The 22,801-nt window shown below is 38.3% G+C and overlaps 1 protein-coding gene across 2 annotated transcripts in view; it reads right to left on the bottom strand.

The window, feature by feature from the left end:
* Positions 1 to 5,098: 5,098 nt before the first annotated feature.
* The window catches only part of CCNYL1 (cyclin Y like 1), a gene marked incomplete at both ends in the record, with an annotated part of 34,234 nt that continues 16,531 nt past the window's right edge, over positions 5,099 to 22,801 (bottom strand). The window contains 7 exons of one of the 2 annotated variants that reach the window (XM_084250491.1): positions 5,099 to 5,215; positions 6,363 to 6,525; positions 9,704 to 9,870; positions 12,783 to 12,902; positions 14,629 to 14,680; positions 16,854 to 16,889; positions 20,433 to 20,533. In XM_084250491.1, the coding sequence (XP_084106617.1) occupies positions 5,099 to 5,215; positions 6,363 to 6,525; positions 9,704 to 9,870; positions 12,783 to 12,902; positions 14,629 to 14,680; positions 16,854 to 16,889; positions 20,433 to 20,533 (756 nt within the window). The remainder of the gene's footprint in view (positions 5,216 to 6,362; positions 6,526 to 9,703; positions 9,871 to 12,782; positions 12,903 to 14,628; positions 14,681 to 16,853; positions 16,890 to 20,432; positions 20,534 to 22,801) is intronic. The other variant, XM_084250492.1, reaches the window with a different exon arrangement.

The following is a 22,801-nucleotide window of genomic DNA, read 5'->3' as shown; positions in this document are numbered from 1 at the left end:
TCCCCTAATGTTAACATTATCATAGCACATTTGTCAAACTAAGAAGTCAACATTGGCACATTGTACTAGTAATTCCAGACTTCATTTAGATTTCCCCAGATTTTCCACTAATGTTCTTTATTTGTTCCAGGATTCAATCCAGGATTCCACATTACATTTAGAGAAGCTTCATTTTTCATAGGCACTTCCAGCTGATGAGAGGAATCTTGAGAAACGCTAGAATGTGTAAAGGCCTGAGCAAAATCAAATTGTCCACCCCCATCTTGGGGAGAAGAATGTCATTCTCAAGCAAAAGAGAATAAATTGGTGGAGGGGGATAGAAACAAGGTTGATTTTAGATAGGGATGGAATCCTCGCCATTAAAGGAGACAGGGTTACCTTAAGGCCTCTACTCCTAAAGCCAGATGAACCGAGTTTTGGAATTGAAGGGGTTGCTGCCTAGACTGCGATTCATCTAAGGTGTGGGCGGCTCCGGGGAGTCAGCAAGTGCAGTAAGTTCTCAGCTACTTTGAGAAACACAGGAGGGTTCAAAATAGGTGATTAAAGGGCTAGTTAGCCTGTGAGTAAATTTTTATGTCCTGGAAATAAACTTGTATTTCCTGGAACCTGGTAATAATGCTTTGGAGATGGGTGAAATAGCAACCAACATCAAGCCACAATGGACACTAGAAGAAGGTCAGAGGTGACCCTGGGCCCTCAAGAGCCGTGAAAAATGGTGAGATACAGGGGCCACCTTTGAGAGGGCTAGAAAGTTAGTGGAATTAAGAAGGGTATTAAGATGACTAGATGCTTAAAGCTAAACTAATTGGCGGTCTTGAGAACCTTGGGTTCTGAAATTTGTCTAGTCAGGTTCAAATTACTTCATGCCTTTCAATAGCAGTTTTGTTTTTGTGTAGAGCTGGAGTATAGGCCAGAGGTGTGGGAATGAGAGGATTCACCAGAGACAGAGTGGGGAGCAGAACAGGCAGATCCACTAAAATACACTGCTGAGGGGAGCAGCGGGCAAGACAGGGGAGGTCTGCTGCGCCATGTGGGTCAGCGCTGGGGATGGAACTCAAGACTGTAGCTGTCATAGTGCTTAAGACTTAACCCCTAGGCCACCTCAATAGCAGTTTCAATCATCACCTAACCTGTTCCTTTTAAAAGGACTGCTAAACTTTTCTCATGACTCAGGATCCTTTGAATTTGTATACTTTCACTTTCCTAGCTCTTTCTGCACCCTAGAGATCCTAAATCACACACTGATACTAAAATTTCACATCAAGTGCGTATCGTCTCATTGCCAAACCCATTTAAAAGTTCAGTAGAAACTGCCTCAGAAACCAAACAGATTGAGCCTGTGTCCAGGGATGGGGGCAGGCTTTGCAGGAAGCTTCCTAGATCATTTGTGTTGCTTGCTCGCTCAGGGTCAGGCCTACTGCGTTAAGTGGTAACAGAATTTTAGGTAATCTAACCTTAACTTGATAGGTACTGAGTGCAAACTATAGATTCTGTATAGAAACTAGCATTTACTGGGAGGTATCTGTCAGCTGTCAAGTACTTTTCCAAGTAGCTCTGTTCAAGAATGCAACTTCTGGGTGAGACTAAGTCACTTTGGATACGGTTAGGGAGAAGGCTTGGGTGATGAAAGATTTTAGCTAATCTACATGCTGTTGCTAAAATTTTTCCCCCAAAACTGCATAACTTGAATATGGAGTAAATTGTTCCCTGGCAAATACCGGTGTCAGCATTTTTCTCTTCGGTGTCAGCATTTTTTCAAAAATCAAGGACTGGCATATTTATAGATTTAGGAAAACTAAACCAAGATATGAATCTTGAATTTTATGAAGCCAGGATTCAGTGCTGTTGGATTTCAATAACGTATGGGCACATGGGCACATTCCCAGGAAATGTGAAAGGGCCCTGACGGAATCTGATGTGGTATGAAAAATAATTCCTCTTTCACCGGACACACAGGGCCCTAAAATGTTCTTTTGGGATGAACCATTTTTCAGACCTTTGTCTTTTCCTTCTAACGAAGACCTATTAAAAATTGAATTTACTTTGTTCCAGACTTAGGGGACATAGTTCATGGGTAGAGCATTTGATTGCAGGTTAAAATTTCATTAAGGTCTGTATTCCAATAGTGAAAAAATGAAGTTTGAATTGAGCTAGTAGGCTATTCTTACATGCTCTTAATGCTTTAGGGAACATAACCTTTATACCTATAAAAATGCCTTATCATCCTAGTAGTGATTAGTTTCCAACCCCACGTTTGTCAACCTTTTCCTTTCAGTGACCCCTATATTCTGACCCGAAGTTGACTCAATTTCCCTTTCATTAAGATGGCTTGCATTGCCTTCTAGAATTAAAGCCAGAGAGCATTTTCAGTGATTCTAATGATTCTACCAATTGGTTCTTGAAGCCAGTCATGTACAGTGTCTCCCCTACCCCAACTTAAAAAAAAAAACAACTTTGACTATTCGTGTGTCAGCATGTACTGATATATGACAGGATGCAAACTATCCTGAAAACAAGTGATTTATGATTAAGTTGGTTTTTTTCCCCTTCTAGTTAAACCGCTTATCCTATCAGCATTTCGATCAACAACAAAGTGGTAAGATTTGACTGTAGGTAGTGAAATAAAGTGGATGAAAATATAGCAATACTTCTAGGATTTTCTGAGTATTGCTTGAGCTGGTGGCTAGGGTCTTAGTTTCAAGAAACCTTGCAGATCTTTGGTTTATTTCTAACTGAAATGTTAAGTAGGAAAAAAGGAGTTTAAGGTCAAATTATGTGACTTGGTTTAAGTTATCCTGTTTTACTGCAAGCACAATTCTAGGTCCATTTTGTTTCTGCTTAACTGCTTGAAATCTTCAACTAATTCCAATTCTACAGTCTGCCTGTAATTCCTTTCTCTTTGGTAAACTTAATTTTATCTTCAATATGCTTTTCACTCTTGGCACAGCAAGAACTATTCAAAGATGCCACTTAATGTACCATGTCACTGAGTACTGTGGTCAGGGTGATTTTAAATGTAATAAACTGTCTTCATGTTGAAAAGAGCAAATGCCAAAGAAATAAATAACTACATCTTAACTAGAGGCAAGGGGCAAAACAACTCATGAGTAGTCAGTCTGAAAATGCTGTAGGACTCCACTAAAGAGCTGAATGACACCACTGAAGTTAGGCAGAGAAGCACCCTTTGTGACCAGAGAAGTGTTAGACACTAGCCATATTGTAATTAAAATAGAGTTTATTAACTTTTCTTTTAATATAAACGAGAAAGAAAAACCACATTAAGTTGTAGCATCCTTTTCAAAGTAAAACTGCAATCAATACTTGAATCTCCAAGCTCCAAACTCCATAAACAGTGTTTTCTGAGGTGGTAGATTGTAATTATTTTATACCATTATCATTTATGTCTCTGTCCTTTAAAAATGATGGAAAATGCAGCACTCAATATAATGTGAAGCCGTGCTGTATTGAGAAAGTATTCCTGGCCCAAAAATGCTTTGTTTGCAAGCAAAATTCCTAGGATTACATGTGAATTTCACATAGTTGAGAATACTGATTTTTTTTTTTTTTAAATATTCAAGGTTAGGTAATAATCTTACCCATCTCCTAAAAGACTGATTCCTTAACTCCCTGCCCTTTAAAGCTGGAGGTAAATGTTCCTATGCTTTTTTGTTTCCTCTTACATAGCAGGTCTTGAAACAGGATACCTACAGCCGGGTTAAGGTGTAGGACAGAAAAGCTGTTTCTCACCACTTACTTTCATATCGCTACTAGGGTCCAGTTCCTTTCAATTTACTACATGAAAATTAAAACTTCTTTTCAGAATCTTTCTTTACCAAATCTAGAAAAAAGAAACAGATGATCAGAGCAGGTAAAGAGCACAACCCTGCAAAGAACCATTTTAAAAGGCGGAGGGCACATCTATGAAGATATAAGGCATCCCTAAAGTTATCAGTACAATTTTAAGCTTTGTTACTTGGAGAAGTGTGAATGTCACAGATGTAGAAAACATGATTCAAAAGTTTCATTAAGTCCTTTAAGCTTATCTAGGTTTATACATTTATAATATTGAGCTTATACTGTTAATCTTTTGTTTCAGTGTTTGCCATCTCCAAGAGTGGTTCAAACAAAAACTTAGAATTAAAAGCTCAGTATTTTTAAACTTAAACCTAGATATGCTTAAAAGAAATTTAAACTCTCAAATGGTGTTTTCTACATTTGTGGCATTTACACTTCAGCAGTGTGCAGGAAGGCCCAAGAACACTCTTATTAAAGCTTAAAACTGCACTTAGGCTTTGGGGACACCTTGTGTTTCACTCCCTGCTCATTATTACTGGACCACCATGTTGGCTGTAATTATAAAAATATCTTACATTTTTTTAAAGAGGAAAATCATCAGAAAATGAGAAGCACCATTATAGTTCTCAAGAAACGCAGCACGGACCCAACAGAAGTAGAAAATGACTGGTACTTTCTGTGTTTATGATCCCAAACATGCTAATAAGCTAGTAAGGAGTGCTTGCAAAGAATTTGAGAAGGGTTACTCTGCAGCTTTTTGGCTTAAATTGATTGCCAATAATGACTAGCAGCTTCAATGAAATACTGGGGACAAGAACCCTTCCACATCTATTGGCTAGATCTGTTCCTAATGAGTTCAGAGTCCCAGGTTTTGATGGTAATACTGCATTGGATTCTAAAGGCATATGCAGCAATATGGGGGGGGGGGCAAGAAAAATATGAAAAACAAAAGCTATATAGTGTCTTCAAAAATCTAAAAATTTAAACTATTAAAAAACCTCACATAACTCACAGCTATTGGCCTACAAAGTAAGCAAATTATACATGTGTGGGTTAGGAGCTTTCGCTTTGGAGTGGTTTTTGTAACTCTGTTTACATTAAAAAGGACAGAAGAGTGTGTTGCACTGACAAGGTCCCATTCTTTCCTACGCGTGTCATCCTTGCTGTTCATCAGTTTCTTGAATTCGATGTCTTTCTCTTGGGTGAAAATACTAACTTTGCTGGTTTTTGAGCAGGAGAGGTGATATTCTCCAGTCTTTGCAGATGAGGGGCTCCTGATGTTATAGTCCCTCACAGTTCTCCCTTAAGAGAGGATGGCATTAGAACGCCGAATACCAATGAAGTTATCAGCACTGAATGATCTTCTCATGGCAGCTTTACATAAGTCTTTGTATTTGTCTTCACACAATCTGGAAATGGCCTAGGAAAATCAATCAAACAGAACACAGGTACAATTTTTAAAAAGGGGGGTTCCAATCTCAAACAAAAACACTAAGAAGTCACAGGTCTGTGTTCCTTTAGTTAATTCCTACTTATTGCTACTTTGGATAGCTGAGTCCACACTGCTAGTTTCTGGGCACTGTCTTCCTGCCAATTCACTACGGTAATAGCCTTCAAGGGTTAAGATCAGAATGCTGAAATTGGGTGCCTGTGTTGGGGCTGAGAGGGCAGTTATTTAAAAATTGTGTCCTCAAAGATATCAAAGGTATTGTGACAGGTTCCTCGCAGCAGTATCATCTATTACCTGGACACTTGCAAATAGGTGTTTCTTGGGCAAGTAAGTGTTTCTCAGCTATTCAAATTCTCTCCCATCTTCATTCATTATATATGTCAAGCAAATTTTAATAAGGCAGGCATGTGCTTGACTTTACTGGAAGGAGAGGTCTAATGCCTGAAGCACCAAAAGGTGATATCTCACTTCTACATTATGGAAAAATGTAGTCTTATAAAGTTACCACCAAGTACCACACAAAGTGTCAACTTTAAATGTGTTCATTTCAATTCTGAATAATTTTGCTGTATTCTCACCAAAAGTCGTAAACTGTATTACTTTGTCCTATATATACTACCATCTCCATTAAAACGCATTCATATTTGAAATGCATTATATACTCTAAATACAGACTCACAGGTTAGCCACTAATGCTTTGTCTAATAAACTTTGACAACTGCGATGTATATAGAAAACACTGACATGAATTTGCAAACTGAGTTAAAGACAGTTCGGAGTGGTAAGCCGATTACCTATATAGCTGTGATTAGGGATATAACTAAGTTATTCATGTATGATTACACGGACAGGTAGAAATTCAAATGGAAAACCATTAAAAAGATTTAAAATATCCTGAATTGTGGTCACAGAAGTAGTACTCTAATTTTCTGTATAAAATAGGATGCTTGTATAAGCCATAACACAGACAGGAAATATGATGCCAAAGGGTAATAATTTCTTCAGTGTGTTGACTTACAAGCTAACCACTTTCCTAATCACTGCTAACTATGGCCTAGCCACACGTGTTGGCATTAGCGCTGAGAGAAAACATCATTTAGTGATTTCACAGCCTTACCTCTAGGTTTTGCGCTCTTTCTTTGCTAAGAGGAGCAAACAGAAAATTCAGGTTGTTGTCATCTGCTAAGGAGCGAAGGTCAAAGTAGTATTTGGCATAAACACTGGCAGGAACATTGATATTAAACTGAAGTAGTTCCAGAAAATGCCTTTCCATCTCATTCCTGGGGGAGGAGGAGACAACAAAACCAATACAGGACAATTTTAGTCAACTGAGCGATCTTCAAAACACCCTTGTGAGCTACTAGGATGGCTATAAATTCTGTTTTGAAACAAATAAAGGCTACCCAGCTGGATTAATACACTAATGTTCAAACAAGGTACAGCTATTTGTGGCCCTTTCTGCATCCCAGCACTTTTAGTTTAGGACAAGGGGGAAGAGGTTATGGCCCTCTTATGCACTCGTGCTGCTGACTCGGGGCTCATTCTTCAGAGTTCCATTAGTGCAGCTGTACGATTCATGCTCCACGCTCACTCACAAGGCCCCACTATAGTGATCAGATGAAAGGAATGATGTGTGCTGTTTATTAGCTCTGAAGAACTTGCAGACATTTTCACCGGGACGGATAACAGGAAGGGGCTTATTGAAGTATAGACTCGCCAACAAAAGGAGTGGGCACATCACCACGGCAACAAATGGATCCATCGAGAGCCAGTGCTATTATCTCTGAGAGGGAAAAACTCTTGAGGCAACAAAGATTCATCTCAAATAAATAAATAAATAAATAAGCTATCTTCGATGGGAAAGGGAATCCTTCCCCCCTGCCCCCATGCAAGAGGCTATGTCAAAGGGCATAATGCGAGTTTCTGTTCACCTTAATCTTACCAGGGTTAAGAAACCGTCACCGACAAGACAGTATGCACTTTTTAAATACTGGGAGACCGGAAAGTAAGACAGTTGTCTTGGCTTGACTGCATTCATTCTGTGACGTGACCTCTGATGGCGCACTGGACTCAACAGTGTTTCTCCCACGTTGGGACTGCAACCCGAGGTGCTCAGCACCAGCGCCCTGGCCAGATCAGAATGTGCACACATGCAGGGGGGCAGTTTTACTCAACTGGGAAAGGAAAATGCTCCAAGTGGTGGTCTGCTACATGACCATACAACTGTTTCTGGCCAAATGCCTAAGTAGATAAACATAAAATCAATAAAACTTACCATTTTTCACAGTAAACTCTTTACAGAATTAGTTAAATAAAAATGATAAATACCTCAACAAATATGAAAAGACTTATTATTTTATTACACTGCTTTCTTGGTTCTGAAGTTTTAATATTTTATCCATGTGATAGGCCAACAAATCTTTGATGTTCTCCTACACAGAGCAGTCAGAATATGAGCAGAGATGAGGCTCATTTGTTGAACTTTAAAAACCCAACTGGAACTACTTCCAAAATTAATTTCCTGTTCATATGGCCATAAGTCTATAGAAATGTAAATCAGATAATGTTTTGATAATTAGCTAATCAGGACTTAATTTACTACAGGAATAAATGCACTTCACTATCCCTTTTATATTTTCTCCACTAATACATTTTAATTGTGTAGAAATACAGTACTTCATAGGATTAACATGTCTATTAATAGAGGTTTAATCACTGAAGAAAAGCATTATGCCTACAGAATATTCATCTTCTGGGTTTTTTGTGTTTTTTAAATGGCTAGATGGCTGAATAGCATACCATTTACAGGCACAGCAAATTTTCTGAATAGCAGCTGCTCAGTTTAACTTATTCTTTTGAAGGAAAATATATTCTATCAAGACACATAAATGTTGAGATCTTTTAAGAAAAGCTGATACACTAATTTTTCAATTTAGACACAAAATGAGACCATTACAAACAGTGGTCAGCAGCAGGGGGATGAAACAAAGGAATATTTAACACTTTGTTGTAATGCTGTCCAACTTCGAAAGATCATCAACAAAAGCAGCCTATTATAAACATAGCTCCTGGTGTTTTCTGTTCAGACACAAAAAGCATTGTTTAGAACTAGTCTTCCTACAGCTAGAGACTGCCACTATTGCTTCTGGCATACACATTTATGAAAATCCACACATTTTCCTCCATGTTCTCTGATGTTCAAACTAGAGCCAGAGTCTCCGTCAGCTTAGCTGTAGGTTTTGAGAAAATTTCAGGGGACAGTATTCATGATCACAGATTTTCCTTTCTCCCTGGGACCAGTCTGAAGACTGATGACAGTGATCAAAGTCACTCTAGTTCCTTCAGCTTCCAAAAATACTTCCATTATTTCAAATTCATTATTTACTGGCACACGGTCTGCTAAAATGGCTACCAGGGACATCACCACATTCACCCAGTCTATACTATTACCAAAGGAGCCATTTTCACCAAAATCTACATCAACAGCTACCAACAATCCCTGGTATCTTTTCTCTTACAAGTCCCCTCACTTCCTCACTTGAGTTGTAACTATGCATTTTTGTAATTCTGAATGACTGACCTGGAGTAATGTGGAAAAATGACAACACTGCCATTGCCACGATATTGACCTTCCTATGCTGTTCCATATACTCAAGGGTGTTCTTTCACATTTTCCTTAATGGTACCCACAAAAACATTGTCACTGATGAGCGGGTACTTTGAGAGTCTGCGGGGACTACATCTCTGGTTCATCCTCCCACCCTTAAGGTCTTTTCAGAGCAACCCAGGGGGCCAGATGGAAAGCCTTCCTATTCATGTTAGCATGCCACACCCACAAGGAGCACCTCCTATAGTGAACTGAGAGCCCCCAACAGTGCCGATCATAGAGCTCCCTAACCCGTCAGATCATTTCTAAATACTAATAGAGGAAGAGACAGGAATACAAGTTTCTCTAACCACAGAACTTCAGATAAAGAAAAAGAGAAAATCCAGCAAAATCAAATATACAATGTGTGATTCAGGTTGAAGGAATAATCTTTGAATAGTCTAGAGGCCCTAAGACCTTAAGAGTGGGCAAACACTAATTTCGAAGACCAGACATCTGCTGCTTAAAAAAACAGGCTGGAAGGCAGACAGCTCTATGAACCCATCAAGACGCTGAGTGTGTCGAAGAGCTTGTAAAATGTGAAGAGCTTGTAAAATGTTTGCCAAAAACCACCAGAAAAACACATTTCCATTTACTAAACATATTACGGTACAATGACACATTAAGTCCTACCATTTAATGATGGGAAAGATGGTCATACCAGAGTTGGATAAAGAGAAATATGTAATTTTATGCCTATTTTAGTTCTGGACACAATATAACTTTAAAAATATTTCTTAAAATGTAAACTTTATTGGGGAGCAACAGGGATATTAGAAAATAGAAGCTTCACCAAAACCGTATACACTCACATGTCCTCAACTGTAATGTCCTTGAGGATCTGGCAGTAGTCCACATTCCATACAGCCTGATCATCCCAAACCTTGGAGGCAAGAAGAATGGCTCCCAAAACAATTCTTTTCCAGTTAGTAGGGCAAATGTCGATCTCAGCATAAGTTAAAAGCCTTTCTAAGTAAACCTGCAAAAGTAGAGCACTGGTGTTTGATTCCAGTTCAGTTGAAGTGCTATGATAAGAACTGTTAGGAATGACAGATTTCATCTGTTTTTGACATGCCTTTATTATCATCTTAGATTCTACAGTTTTTGCTCAGCCAGCCAAAACTGCCTACTTCTATTGCTTACTCTGCCTTTGCAGATTTCCAGCACAATTTTGTTTGGTCACACACATGAATATCTCAGCAAACGCATCCTGAAGACGGATTATGTTGTTATTTATTATCTTCTTACTCTTGAAGGGCAGCATACACAGGCCTAGTGCAGATTCCAGGTGTTCAGTAATACTGAAGGGCTTACCACGTACAACGTGCCATACCTGGCTGGGAGTTACGTGGTGACTTTATGTGTAAAACCCTGATAATAGCGCTTCTATCTACTCCTTTTCAAACAGGTTACACGAGTCCTTTTGTGGCATCAGCTTGAAGATAAAAACTGGTGGTCAAGAGAGCCTCCCAGTGGCTACAGTGTGGTGCAGCAGGACAGGCAACAAAAAAACATGAGCGCTTGAGGCCAGTCAACTAGCAGGGACTTCAGTATTTACCACCCTTGTTAAGAACACAATGCAAACAAAGGATAGTCCTATCTCCTAATTTTCACATCTCCATTGCCATTTCATAATTCACTTGTCTCACATAATTCACATCTGAGTCGATTCTGTTAGTTTCAAGGCTGTCTCTGTATCCCTGGGAGGCCTCGGAACCTGCCAGGCAGTTTGTGAGGTGATGTCATGATTTCTTTTACATGTGTCAAATGCCGAGTCTACAAAGAACTGGGCCAAATTAACAGCTGCGTAAAGGTTTACGGAGGTAAGCCATGATTTGTTTTTACCTAAAAGGCACCCTGCAGAAGAGAACAGATGCTATTTGACAAAGACAAAAGTAAGAGTATGTTTATGATCTGAAGGTTTTCCAACTGACAGCTCAGACTTGCCAATGTTCTCCTAATTCAACTGTTTTCAAAAACAAATGGTCACTGAATATTTTATGTTCTAAGTGAAATTTTGCTCTCATCCCACAAAACTCAGCACTCTGAAGTAATTTTTAAAAAGATTTATTTATTCATACAAGAGAACACTTTGAAGTATTCTAAAAATGAAACTCCCTACAAGGTTTAACTCTACTTATGCAAAAAATCAGAGGTACTTATATAGCATTGGCAATCTCTCAACCTCTGCTGGCAAACCTGCTTGAATGCCAATACTTTTATTTATAATACTTACCCTTCCTATGTCAGGAGAATTTCAGCAAGCCTTCTTTTGTAATTAATGGGCACTCCACTCACCCATTTGATGGGGCCAAAAACCTCAGTTTGCGTTACCCTGCTTGAGTCCATCAGCTGTTCTATTAATCCCACCTTCACTGGTAACTTGACTGCTTTCTACTGTCACTTCTCACCTGCTCTCACTACATCTATATGCCACAGTGCAGCCATGCTACGATGGTTTCTTAGATTAAGAGCACATTACTTCCCAGTCCAAAATGTGCCAAAGGGCTCTCATCAGACCAGTGATCTGCAAGTTACAAGGCATTTCTGTGGCTTCATCTCTTAATAGTCTTTCCTTCATTTCTCATGGCAACCATGCCAGTCACTTCTCTGTTCCCGGAACACTTCGAAGAGAACCTTTTCCCATCTCATAGTCTTCTAATTGCCACTCTGCCTGTAAAGCCAGAACTCCCTATGCTCCTCAGTTCAGCCAGCTTACCAGTAAATGCTACCTGTATACAAATACCCTACCTCTGATCATTCTATCTAAATTAGTAAGCCCTGCTAATCACTTCCCCTTACCCTGCTTTATCTTCCTGGCATTTATCATTACCTAAAATATGTATCTTCTTAAAAACACCATTAAAAATGTGTCTTCCTCACTAGAATATAAGCCCTACTAAGGCTTTCTCTCTCTTCTATATACCCAGCACTTAGAATAATGACAGAGAATAAATATTTGGTGAGTAGTTATGGAATAAGCACAATTAGCACTGTAACCACATTCTGCTCAAAACCTTTATTCTTGGCTTCTCTTTTATTTCTTCTTTCCTGGTTTTCCTACCACCCCAGCCATTCTCTGGAGACTTTTTCCTTAAGTGCTGATAGTCCTTACAGATCTATCTTCTACCCATTATTTATTCTACACACTTTTCTGTATCTAAACAGCTACTGTTAATTCCCCACCTCTAGTTCAGATTTGTATTCCAGTTCCGTAGATTGAAATGACTACTAGGCCGCTGTGTCACCCTGCTCTCTCGTAAGTACAGGTTTCTCCCACTATTTCAAAGCAGAAAGTCCCTTTTTGGAACGAGCTGGTGGGTTATTTTGGGGCACAGTTAGCCAGCTTCTGACCTAGTCTTTCCAAGCACTTCTGGTATTATATAATCCTGGGCAACTTCAGGCAGGCACAAGAGTAAAGCAAGGGTGGATTAACACCCACTGCCCAACGAACAGCTACGGTAAAAATTTTCAAACACGACACACATCAGAACTGCCTGGGGAATAGAGCCTCGGGAATACAAGACTCAGCTTAGACCTACAATGAATCAGGCCCTACCTGTGAACCACATGGTTTTGTGACTGCCCCCACCCCACCAGCACACCTTGTGGGTGTGTGTGGGTGTGTGTGGGCGTGTGTGGGCACGCATGCATGGGCACAATGCAAGTGCCACGTGTGCCCTGAAGTAGGAAGGGAGAAACAGGAAATCTCTCCTGCTGCTTTTAACAGCCTATTATTTTGTTAACAAGTATTAATCTTGAATGTGCGCCTCCTGCTGCCTTTGACAGGTTTCTCTTTGAAGTTCTGATAATCATTTCAGGAACCCTTTATTTAAAAACCAGGCCCATACCCCCAGTACAAGATGCTTTATGAAAGAATAAATATCTTACCAAAGTTACTATTGCACATTCAGCTGTTAGCTGAGCGGCACTGAAAAGAGTACGAACAAATCTGTAAATGAATTTGTGTTCAGGGTCATGCTTAAAGTATTCCTCTGGAACCTGTTCTCGCTGAAAGAAAAAAAATGCAACGTTAAGTGTCAATTGAAGAAAAACATTTATGTACACTCTTCAGAGCGCAGTCTTCACACATGCCCACGCGCCCTTAAAAAGAATTTTGCTTAGGTGACATGTCTTTTAGACTTTTAAATATAAACAATGGGATCTTAAATACCATAGTGATCCTCACCACCATTCATTACAGGTACAACCCTCAGAAAATTTATGGGTGTTCCTTTTCACCTTATCTTCCCAAGTGCAAGCTATCTGATTAGGGTGGAAAGACTTACTGATCACCATCTGTCATACTTCTCTACAATCAATTTATGAAAACACATTGTCAGTTTCCTATGACCATAACATTCCAAAGGATGTGCTGGCCCAGACCACAGCCACCATTCACCCATGGCTATGAAGCACCTGAGAAAGTGAATTTTTAATTTTTTTGTTATTTTAATTGATTCACATTTAAATAGTTTTCTAACTTTCCTCATAGAGACCATCTGGGTACAGTCAGAAGCGCGGGAGGGTGAGAGAATTCACCAGAGCCAGAGCGGGGAGCAGAGCAGGCAGAAGGACCAAAGTACACTGCTGAGGGGAGCAGTGGGTGGCAGGAGGGGTCTGCGCGCCATGTGGGACCCTCCTCCGGTGGCCAGGGAGCAGCCGGGGATCAAACCGGTGCTGCAGAGGCTGCGGGCAGCTTCGCAACCCAGCGCTCAACTGCTGCGCCACCGGGGAGGCCCTGAAAACTATCTTTTAAAAAGATACATTTTCTGGTCCAACCACTGTGGAAAGCTGTGTGGAGATTTCTGGACCTACTAAACATAGAGCTTCCATATGACCCAGCAATTCCACTCCTAGGTATTTACCCAAAGGACACAGAAACATCAATTCCAAAGAACACCTGCACCCCTATGTTTATAGCAGCACTGTTTACAATAGCTAAGCTTTGGAAACAACCCAAATGCCCAAAAATAGATGACTGGATCAAGAAGATGTGGTACATATATACCATGGAATATTACTCAGCATTCAAAAAAGATAAACACATGCAATTTGCTGCAACATGGATGGCGCTGGAAGGGATCATGCTCAGCGAAATAAGCCAAAAAGAAAAAGAAAAATACCGGATGGTCTCACTCATAGCAGGAATCTAGAAAACTTAAATAAGGGACCAGGAAAATGAATAACTATAAGAAAGTGAAAATCAAAATCAACAAAAAACTATGAACCAGAGACACTTTTAGGGGGGCGGGGGCGGGAGGGGAGGGATTGGGGTCAGAATGGGGGGCTGCAATTGTATGGGGAATATAACAATAAAATTTATTAAAAAAAAAAAAAAGTGAAATGTAACTAGTATTGTCAAAATAACATTCTAGGTGAAAATATGCCAAAGGAGGTGTTGGAAAATGCATTTTCAGGTATTTTACAGAATAAAGGAAGCTGATACATCTTAAAAAAAAAAAAAAAAAGATACATTTTCTGATATTTGGGTATGCTCACCTTAGAGTTCACTAATTATGCAACTCTGCAACTCAGTTCCGTCATATCCCTAACACCATACTCCTTTCATAAATGATCAGATACAATATGGGGTAAGGAAGAAAACTTAGAGAAATGATTTTTTATTTTAAGCTAACAGTGATGATTTTCTTCTAGCAATTATTTCAAAACAAATCAGCATGAAATAAACACAACTGTATGAGAAAACTACAATTTCAATAAAACTGACACTTACTGTGAGTGGATGTGATCTCTCATCAAAAATATCCAAGGATCTATTTGCATCTCTGTAAAACAAGAATGTGCAATTAAAAAATTAATTCAGGAACTAATATCTTAGCAAAGTATCTGCTGGAAGTTGCGGGGGTGGGTGGAGGGAGAAGCTTAACCTTCAACCAAGCAATTTTACAAATTCTTCTCCTGTATTCTCTGACCTTAGGAAGGTCTCCTGACCTCTTTTTACTCCATACATCAAGTTCCGTGAAATCTTTTCTATGATGACCAGCCAGAGTTATACCTTTATAAGTACTGACTCTCCCTAACAGGTAATGCTAATAAACCAAATATGTTTCCACTCCTTACCCTCACATTGGAATACAGAGTATCTTTTAAAACAGTAATGGCTGGCATTTTTATTTTCTTTAGTTCTCTGTATTACATTCTTATTGTATATTCCTTCTTTATCTCTTTTAAATAGCTTGAGTTAAAAACATAATTGTCTTGTTATGTAAAAGTTCCCCACATTAATATGTGCTCATTTAAAGAAACACTGGTTTGCAAATGTGGTCTGCAAGCCCCTGGGGATCCCCTAAGTCCTTTTCAGAAGGTCCATGAGATCAAAACCTTTTATAAGAATACCAAACATTGGGCCTCCCCTGGTGGCGCAGCGGTTGAGCGCTGGGCTGCTAGGCTGCCTGCAGCCTCTGTGGTGCCGGTTAGTTCCCCGGCCGCTGGCAAGGGTCCCACCAAAAAACCCCCGGAAAAACAAAAAACAAAAAACAAAAACAAAAACAACAAAAAAACCAAACATCACCTGCTTCCATACTCTGCAAGAATTATATAAAAGCAACTCAAGTAAAACTGCTGGTTTCTGAGCATGGACCAAGGCAGCCTCAAACTACTAACAGTTGTTCTATTCTTCACTATCACTTACAATTGAAAAAAAATATTCCTGCGTCACTTAAGATGTCCTTGATAAAACAATACAAATTAATAGTGTTATTAAACCTTGAACCTTCTTTTCAAAATTCTGATAAGTGGAAAGTATTCAATAAGCACTCTGCACACTCAAGGATGAGTGTGTTAAGAAAGGCACTTGTGATTTGTGAGCAAAGTCAGTCACTTTTCATACATTTTTATGTCAAAATACAAGTGATGAACAAAGTGAGACTGTCAGTTCAAGGAGAACAGTTTATTTGTTGCCAATGATAAAATTCAAGCAATCAAGCAGGATTGGAGAAACTGTACCATTTGCTGTAAACATGATAGTTTATCAATTTTTGAGCACTTTTCTGATAAGACTGGTGGTGATCTCAATAAAATTAAGTTTCTGACACAAGAAAGGTGAACCAATCCTTTCCAAATGAGAATGCATAATACTGTAAAATCATATGCAGGGTAAACAGCCATTTACCATGCAAAACAGATCAATGGGTATTAACAGAGTACTAGGACACTGATGTGATTTAAAATTCCACTGTAACTAATTTAAGAAACTAGCACTTGTGAACTTTTGGTACACTATCAAAGAATGCCTGAAAGTTTGAGGTTGCATTTTCATATTGTTTCTTCAAAAAAAAAAAAAAAAAAAGATTGAAGGGATTGTAAACGACTGACAACAAAGTAGATATGGACAAATCAATTGTTTTCTATTAAGTCACACATTAAAGAGCTTTGCAAAATCATTGATCAATGACACATATTTACTCAACTTTTTTGGTTGTGAAAAAGTCATTTTAATAAAAAATATTACTTAACACCATGATCCCCCATCAGGGGTGATTTTGTCTTCCAGGGGACATTAGGTCACGGTGGAGACATTTTTGATTGTCACAGATGGAGGCAGGGAGAGGATGTTACTGGCATCTAGTGAGTAGAGGACAGGGGTGCTGCTAAACATTCTAGAATGCACAGATCAAACGCCCACAACAAAGAATTATTTGACTGAAAATTTCAATAGTGTTATAAAAATTTTGTCTTAACATAAATTTGATTTTTAAGTTCCCAATTTTAATTTCTAATAAATATCAATATAATCCAACTCAAATAAACATTCTTTAGGATACTCAATCATTTAGAGAATTAGTAGAATAATCCTGAAACAAAGCATATGATTCCCTTCGATATAATAAAGCACTACACAACATATTCCAACAATGTCCATAGTTATTACCTAATACTAAGCTTCCTACTTGTGAGTTAATTAGCTGGAAGAACAAGACAGGTTTTAAAAACGCTCACCTGTTCTTTATGTGGTAATATATTGCTAAGGTCACACTGTGGAGGGAAAAAAAAAACATTGTAACAATTGATTTTATGTTAGGCTTGAAGAGATTTGTTTTAAGAGGGGTTGGGGGGGCGGGGGATTAAAACCTTCCCAGATTCCCACTAGCCTCCAAATCCTCTAATTCAGAAAAATTCATATGGGCACTGTCCCCATTTTCGATTTTTTGGCTTTTGACCAAAACAGGATAACCAAAAGGCCAAGTAATAGGTTATTAAAAGACAAATTTCAGTTGAGTATCACAACACACAAATGATTATATATTTCCCTTATCATCTTCCCTTCCACCCACACCACCTTTCACAGCCTGTACAAGATATATCCATTTGTATTTGTACATATATCCATTTGTATCCATTTATAGCCATAAATTCTTAAATTTAAGCCATAGAGCAGGTTTTTGCATTTTTTAAACGTTGTTAGGCTCTGTATTTCAATAGATTTTGTTCACTATCCAGCTACCCATACATTTTTCACCATTTTCCTAAAAGTAAATAATGAAAGTACTTTTTATCAATATAAAACCACTTAAAATTACTTTCATATAATTATTAGACAATTTAATAGCAAATATAGTAAGTACTCACAAACTCAATGTTAGGTCTAGCTCTCCTGAAATAAGCAGTACTAACAATGCAGCTTAATTTCACACAGTAGAACAATGACAGATATCTCCAAAAAAGTTGATATGAAATATTAATGGATATTAAAGTCCTCAGTCACTCTTTCCACTACTGTATTCCTAATTATTTGCAGATGCTGTGCACCAGGCAACAAAGGGTTCTCGTGGTAAGTGACATGCTCCCCTTTGCCCTCAGTGTCTACAGTGAAGCTCAAAATAATTGAGGGAAGGCAAATCTGAATTTTATAAGTAGGTCTATAGAATATTAGCATTTATAAAAAGACCTGTGACATTATTACTTTCAAAGATGGATACTTCTATAGTGCTTCAAATAGTTTCAAACTTCAAATTGATTTTAAAATCACAGAATTGAAAGTGATAGGCTACAAAGGACCACTGAACCTTAGATGACGTTTATTTCGAAAACCCATTTTACAAATAAGGGAACCAAGGCTTAAATCTAGACTGCCAAAGGTCCCGCCAATAGCTTAGAAGTTCTTTTTCTCCTACATCCCACCAAGCAGTGGTTTCCAAGCTTGGCAGCAAGCTGGGATCACCTAAGGAGCTTTAAAAACCGCCTTCTTCCTCTCCAGATGTTCTGACTTAAGTGGCATTGGATATGACTGGGACAGCAGGATTGTTTCTAAAGCTCCTCATGTGACTGCAGTGCTACCTTAGGGAATGAATGAATTAGGGTTAAGATCACAAACATTCCAGATGTTTTTATCCTCACATGCTTCTCCAGCTTGTCAAATAGCTTTGTGAGAGAATGTGGGGGAGGAAAAGGGAGATGAAATGCAGGTCTCTGGAGATGCATATATTGAAAAAAAGTTGCATAAAAGTAATTGTAATAAGGCTCATCACCCTATTGAAAACGCACTACTACCTCATGATTATTTTTTCAAAACTATTCCTAAAAGCCAATTTGCCCTATTTTCTTAGTAAACTTTTACTTCATTAATAGTGAATATGTTGAATGATGATTTTTTAAAACTTAAGAGCAAAAACTTACTGTATTTGCAAAAATTAGCCTAATTTGGGGGGCGGGGAGATAAACATGTCTGAGCAAGGTTAACTTTATTTTTTTTTTTTTTATTATTTTTTTAAATAGAGGCATGCTTTATTTATTTAGTTTGTTTTGTTTTTGTTTGTTTGTTTATACATGCACTGGGTACAGTCAGAAGTGCGGGAGGGTGAGAGAATTCACCAGAGCCAGAGCAGGGAGCAGAACAGGCAGAAGGACCGAAGTACACTGCTCAGGGGAGCAGCGGGCGGCAGGAGAGGTCTGCGCACCATGTGGGACCCTCCTCTGGTGGCCAGGGAGCAGCCGGGGATCGAACCAGCGCCGCAGAGGCTGCGGGCAGCTTCGCAACCCAGCGCTCAACCACTGCGCCACCGGGGAGGCCCAGCAAGGTTAACTTTAAATCTACTTTTGAGTTATGTACTGAAAACATCAGAATCTTTCCAATTCAAAAGACACTGGGACACCAGCCAGAGTAGAAGGGGGTTTTACCCATGGAGTTAGTGTCCTGAATGAATTAAAACAGACAGTGATTACTCAATAGGTGCCAAACGTCAGGACTTCAGAGAGATCTGGGATTCAGTTTCTGCTGAAACAATTTGATAGGAATAATTGTTACACCTGAGAGAACAATATATTGACTGTGAACCTGTTTTTAATTAAAGTAGTAGTCATAATTTAATTAGCTAAAAAGCTTGGCAAACTGGAAACAAAATTAAGTTTATAAACTGTTTTAAGACAAAAAAAATTAGGGATTATGGATATTAATATTTTCAAGTAGTAGTTCCCAAACTGTGTTCTAATAAATCACCAACCATATCCCAGGGAAGTATGCGGTGAGGTAAGATTGTGACTTTTAGTAGTAACTTAACATAGTTACAGACATGCTGATTCTCAACAACAAACACCTGAAACATGTTATCATGCACTGTTACTTTAATTAAAAAAAAAAATTCTCCTTGGACTACTCAATGGAGTTAGGGAGCTCTGCATTTTGTTTTTTCCCCCTCTGTAACTAATCTTGAAAAAGTGCATCTCCAACTGTGACCAACGACATGCTCCCAGAAATTAACACTAGTTTTCGTCATAGTGACAGCATTCATCTTTGCTTAAAGTATAAACCTGACCACAGCTATGTTTCCAATCATCTTTTTCTGTTCTCTGCTATGATTTTCTTATATATAGATTGACAATGATGACTTAGAGATAGACTTACATTATCTATACCTCTATACACACATATAAAATTAAATATATGAAAAGTAAAACCTCAGTTGAATAAATTTCATTCACAAATAAGTTGAGCTTGAGAATTTTTTCCTTAACACTGGTTTGATATATCCCCCCCCCCCGGAGGACAGGAAGCAGAAATGAATTTCATACAGAACTTAAGTGGGGGAGGGGGCAAGAGGGAGGAGCAGGAATCGTGATGGAGAAAACCTGGCAAAATCTAACTAAATTTAAATGCAGATACACTCTGGTGCCAGTAGGGGACAAGCTGTTCTGTCTTTTGAGAGTAGGTTCCAAAACAGAACATGGTATTTTAGGCCTATAATACAAATACAGTTATTTTCTTCTAAAAACATTCACTAAAAAAACACCTCTCCTTGTTATGTTCAAAAACATCTAAACAACAGAAATGTTATCAAGTACAGATGTATACTTTCTTAGGGTTTTCTTACTTGCTAACTGGCTTTCCTTTTTACCACGTACTGTAAGATGAAATTAGAAACTAAAAATTCATAGTTAGGTTTTTGAGATCTAAATATAGTTGACACCAGTTTCTTAGCCTAATCACCAAAAAGGACAGATGACTGAAATGACAAGTATGGCTAGGATGCTGTTAGCATAAGGGGTCTGTCACTCAGCCCTTGGCAACCTAGTTGTACTCACCATTTTATTGTGGTTCTAAGATTAGGCTGGCTGACTGTGCTGTCATCTAGAAATATTGTTGAGCATGAGCTATACTTTTTAGTAAGCTGCCCTGGAGATACCTGAAGGGGAAGGGAAATAGAAGAAAATGTCACAGTAAGTTAAACCTATAAAAGTGTGGTTTTTTTTTCCCCTTGGTTAAAATGTCAAACAATCAAGCATTAAGATTTTTCTTACATTCCATGAACTGCTTGAGTGTGGTATCATGTGCAGCTCTATGGGAAACCCACTGAGTACTCTAACTGCCACCAAGGAGAGCTGAAAGATAGGTGATTAAAATGCTGCATTTGATATAGTACCTATAGTCAAACCTGGCAAGTACCTATTATACATTCCCTTTAAAATAATGTAAAACTTCAGTGTTTTTTTTTCCTTAAGCAAGGAAAAGCAGTCGAAATTTTCTACTCTTCAACTAGAACAATAAAAAATAATGCTGTTTATATAATATTGATGCAAGAGCATTTTACTGCAGGAAATGAAAACCAATAATAAATACTAGTTCAGGAGACAGTGTGAGGAAATAACTGTTTCAAGGAAGAGGCTGTGTATGCCAGGGCTGGTATGTAACTAACAAGCGAGAGGGACTAGATCTCTCTTGGCCTCAATTTCCTTATCTGAAGGATAGAAAAAGTATCACTTTAAGATTTTCTCACATCCAAAACTGGTAAAACATTGAAAATTCAGCTTTCATTTTATGTTTAAATGCCATTAGACAAACGAGAACCTCAGAGACTACTTTCCATTCAACTTGAAATTTTATTAATTCTCATCTCCAAGTTGTCATTCATCACAACACTCCTGCCTTGTGCATGCTGTGTCCTCAGCCACAATGCCTTCCCTTCTCATTCCATCTACCTCCAGGAGATTCTTGCCAGCTGCCACACCACAAAACTTCTTCCTTTCTCTACTCCTCACAAGTCAACTGACCTCTTGTTACATGATATCAAACTGCTTGAGGGGTTAACTGCTGCACCACCCCCACCCCCCAGGAAAGTTTCTCCAGGAAAGAGAGAACTTTTACTCCTCCTAACTCCAGCTGCTGAGCACAGAACTGGAGACAAATCCCCAGTTCAAGTGTTTTGACAAGCTATTTAAAATCAATTATAGAAGGTCACTCTTATTACAGATACAAATTAGAATTTAGCAAGTGGTATTGGAGAAGTGACAATGAACTTAGAGACCTTCTAGAGAATAAACTATCTTTAAAACACTTTAGAAGTATCCATTTATTTGTGAAGAGCCCAACAATACAGCAGGGGTGAGATAATGAAAGCCTAACCTATGTTGGGAGAATTCCCTTCCAATAAACAAGGCTAATAAACAAATCCCAGTCACTGTAAATAGTTGAAAGTAACAGCAACATTCTTTAATACCACAGAATACCAACAATTTTAACGCTTGTTTTGCGGATGTTTTTAAAAACTAATTCAGATGCGCCTTCCTTCTCCTGTTAATATAAAATAATTTTCACCATGCTGTCAACACCCTCCCATCATATAAAAAGATGGGGCAGGGAGAAGATCTGATTTATGCTTTTTAAAATACACAGCCTGTAGCCAATAAACCAACACTACCCATGTGGCATATAAAACCATTATGTTTCAGATGTTTTACTGCAAATTACTTATTCCTTATTAACAAAAAGTTCCAGATGTTATATATTTTAATAGTACCACTATTTGGAGGACTAAATTCTTCATCAAGCTAGAAATGTTTTAACTATCTAAAACTGATATATTCCTTAAGTTATTCAGTTACTGTAATTTACTTTCAGAATCTAAAAAAACCCACAAAAACCAAAAAACAAAACAAACAAAAAAAGCCAGTATGAAAAATTAACTAATTAAAATACTTTTATTTTAAATGGAAAGTTATCTCTTAACTACTTGTAGGGTATAATAGGGTGAAATACTACAACAAAAAGTCAATATACAAAAAACTTACATAAGGGGAGAATGAAAAATAGGAAAGAAATGCACCAAAATATAGATAAGGTGGTAGACTTTTTAAGTGATATTTGCTCCTACTTTCTTCTAGTTAATTTTTTTTCTACTGTGAATGCATATTATTAATGCTAAAACATTTAAAATTTTAATTAGATGTGGTTTTGTAGCTCTATAGGGGCTCACTTAGTGAATCAGCAATTTACAGTCTACTGGCTAGATCCAACCAACAAACCACTGAATTTATTTTCCCATCAGTCCAGGCCTACTCCCAACTGTTCAAACTTTTTCGTGTCTAGTACTCGAGGGTGACAGAATGAAGCCTCTGTATTAGCCATTAGCAGGTCACTTTCCCCTCATATCTTGCTTGAAAATTCAAGACAATTG

The sequence above is a fragment of the Talpa europaea genome (genome assembly GCF_964194135.1).
Source record: "Talpa europaea genome assembly, chromosome: 1".
NCBI lineage: Eukaryota > Metazoa > Chordata > Mammalia > Eulipotyphla > Talpidae > Talpa > Talpa europaea.
This window is presented reverse-complemented; position numbering and strand designations above follow the sequence as displayed.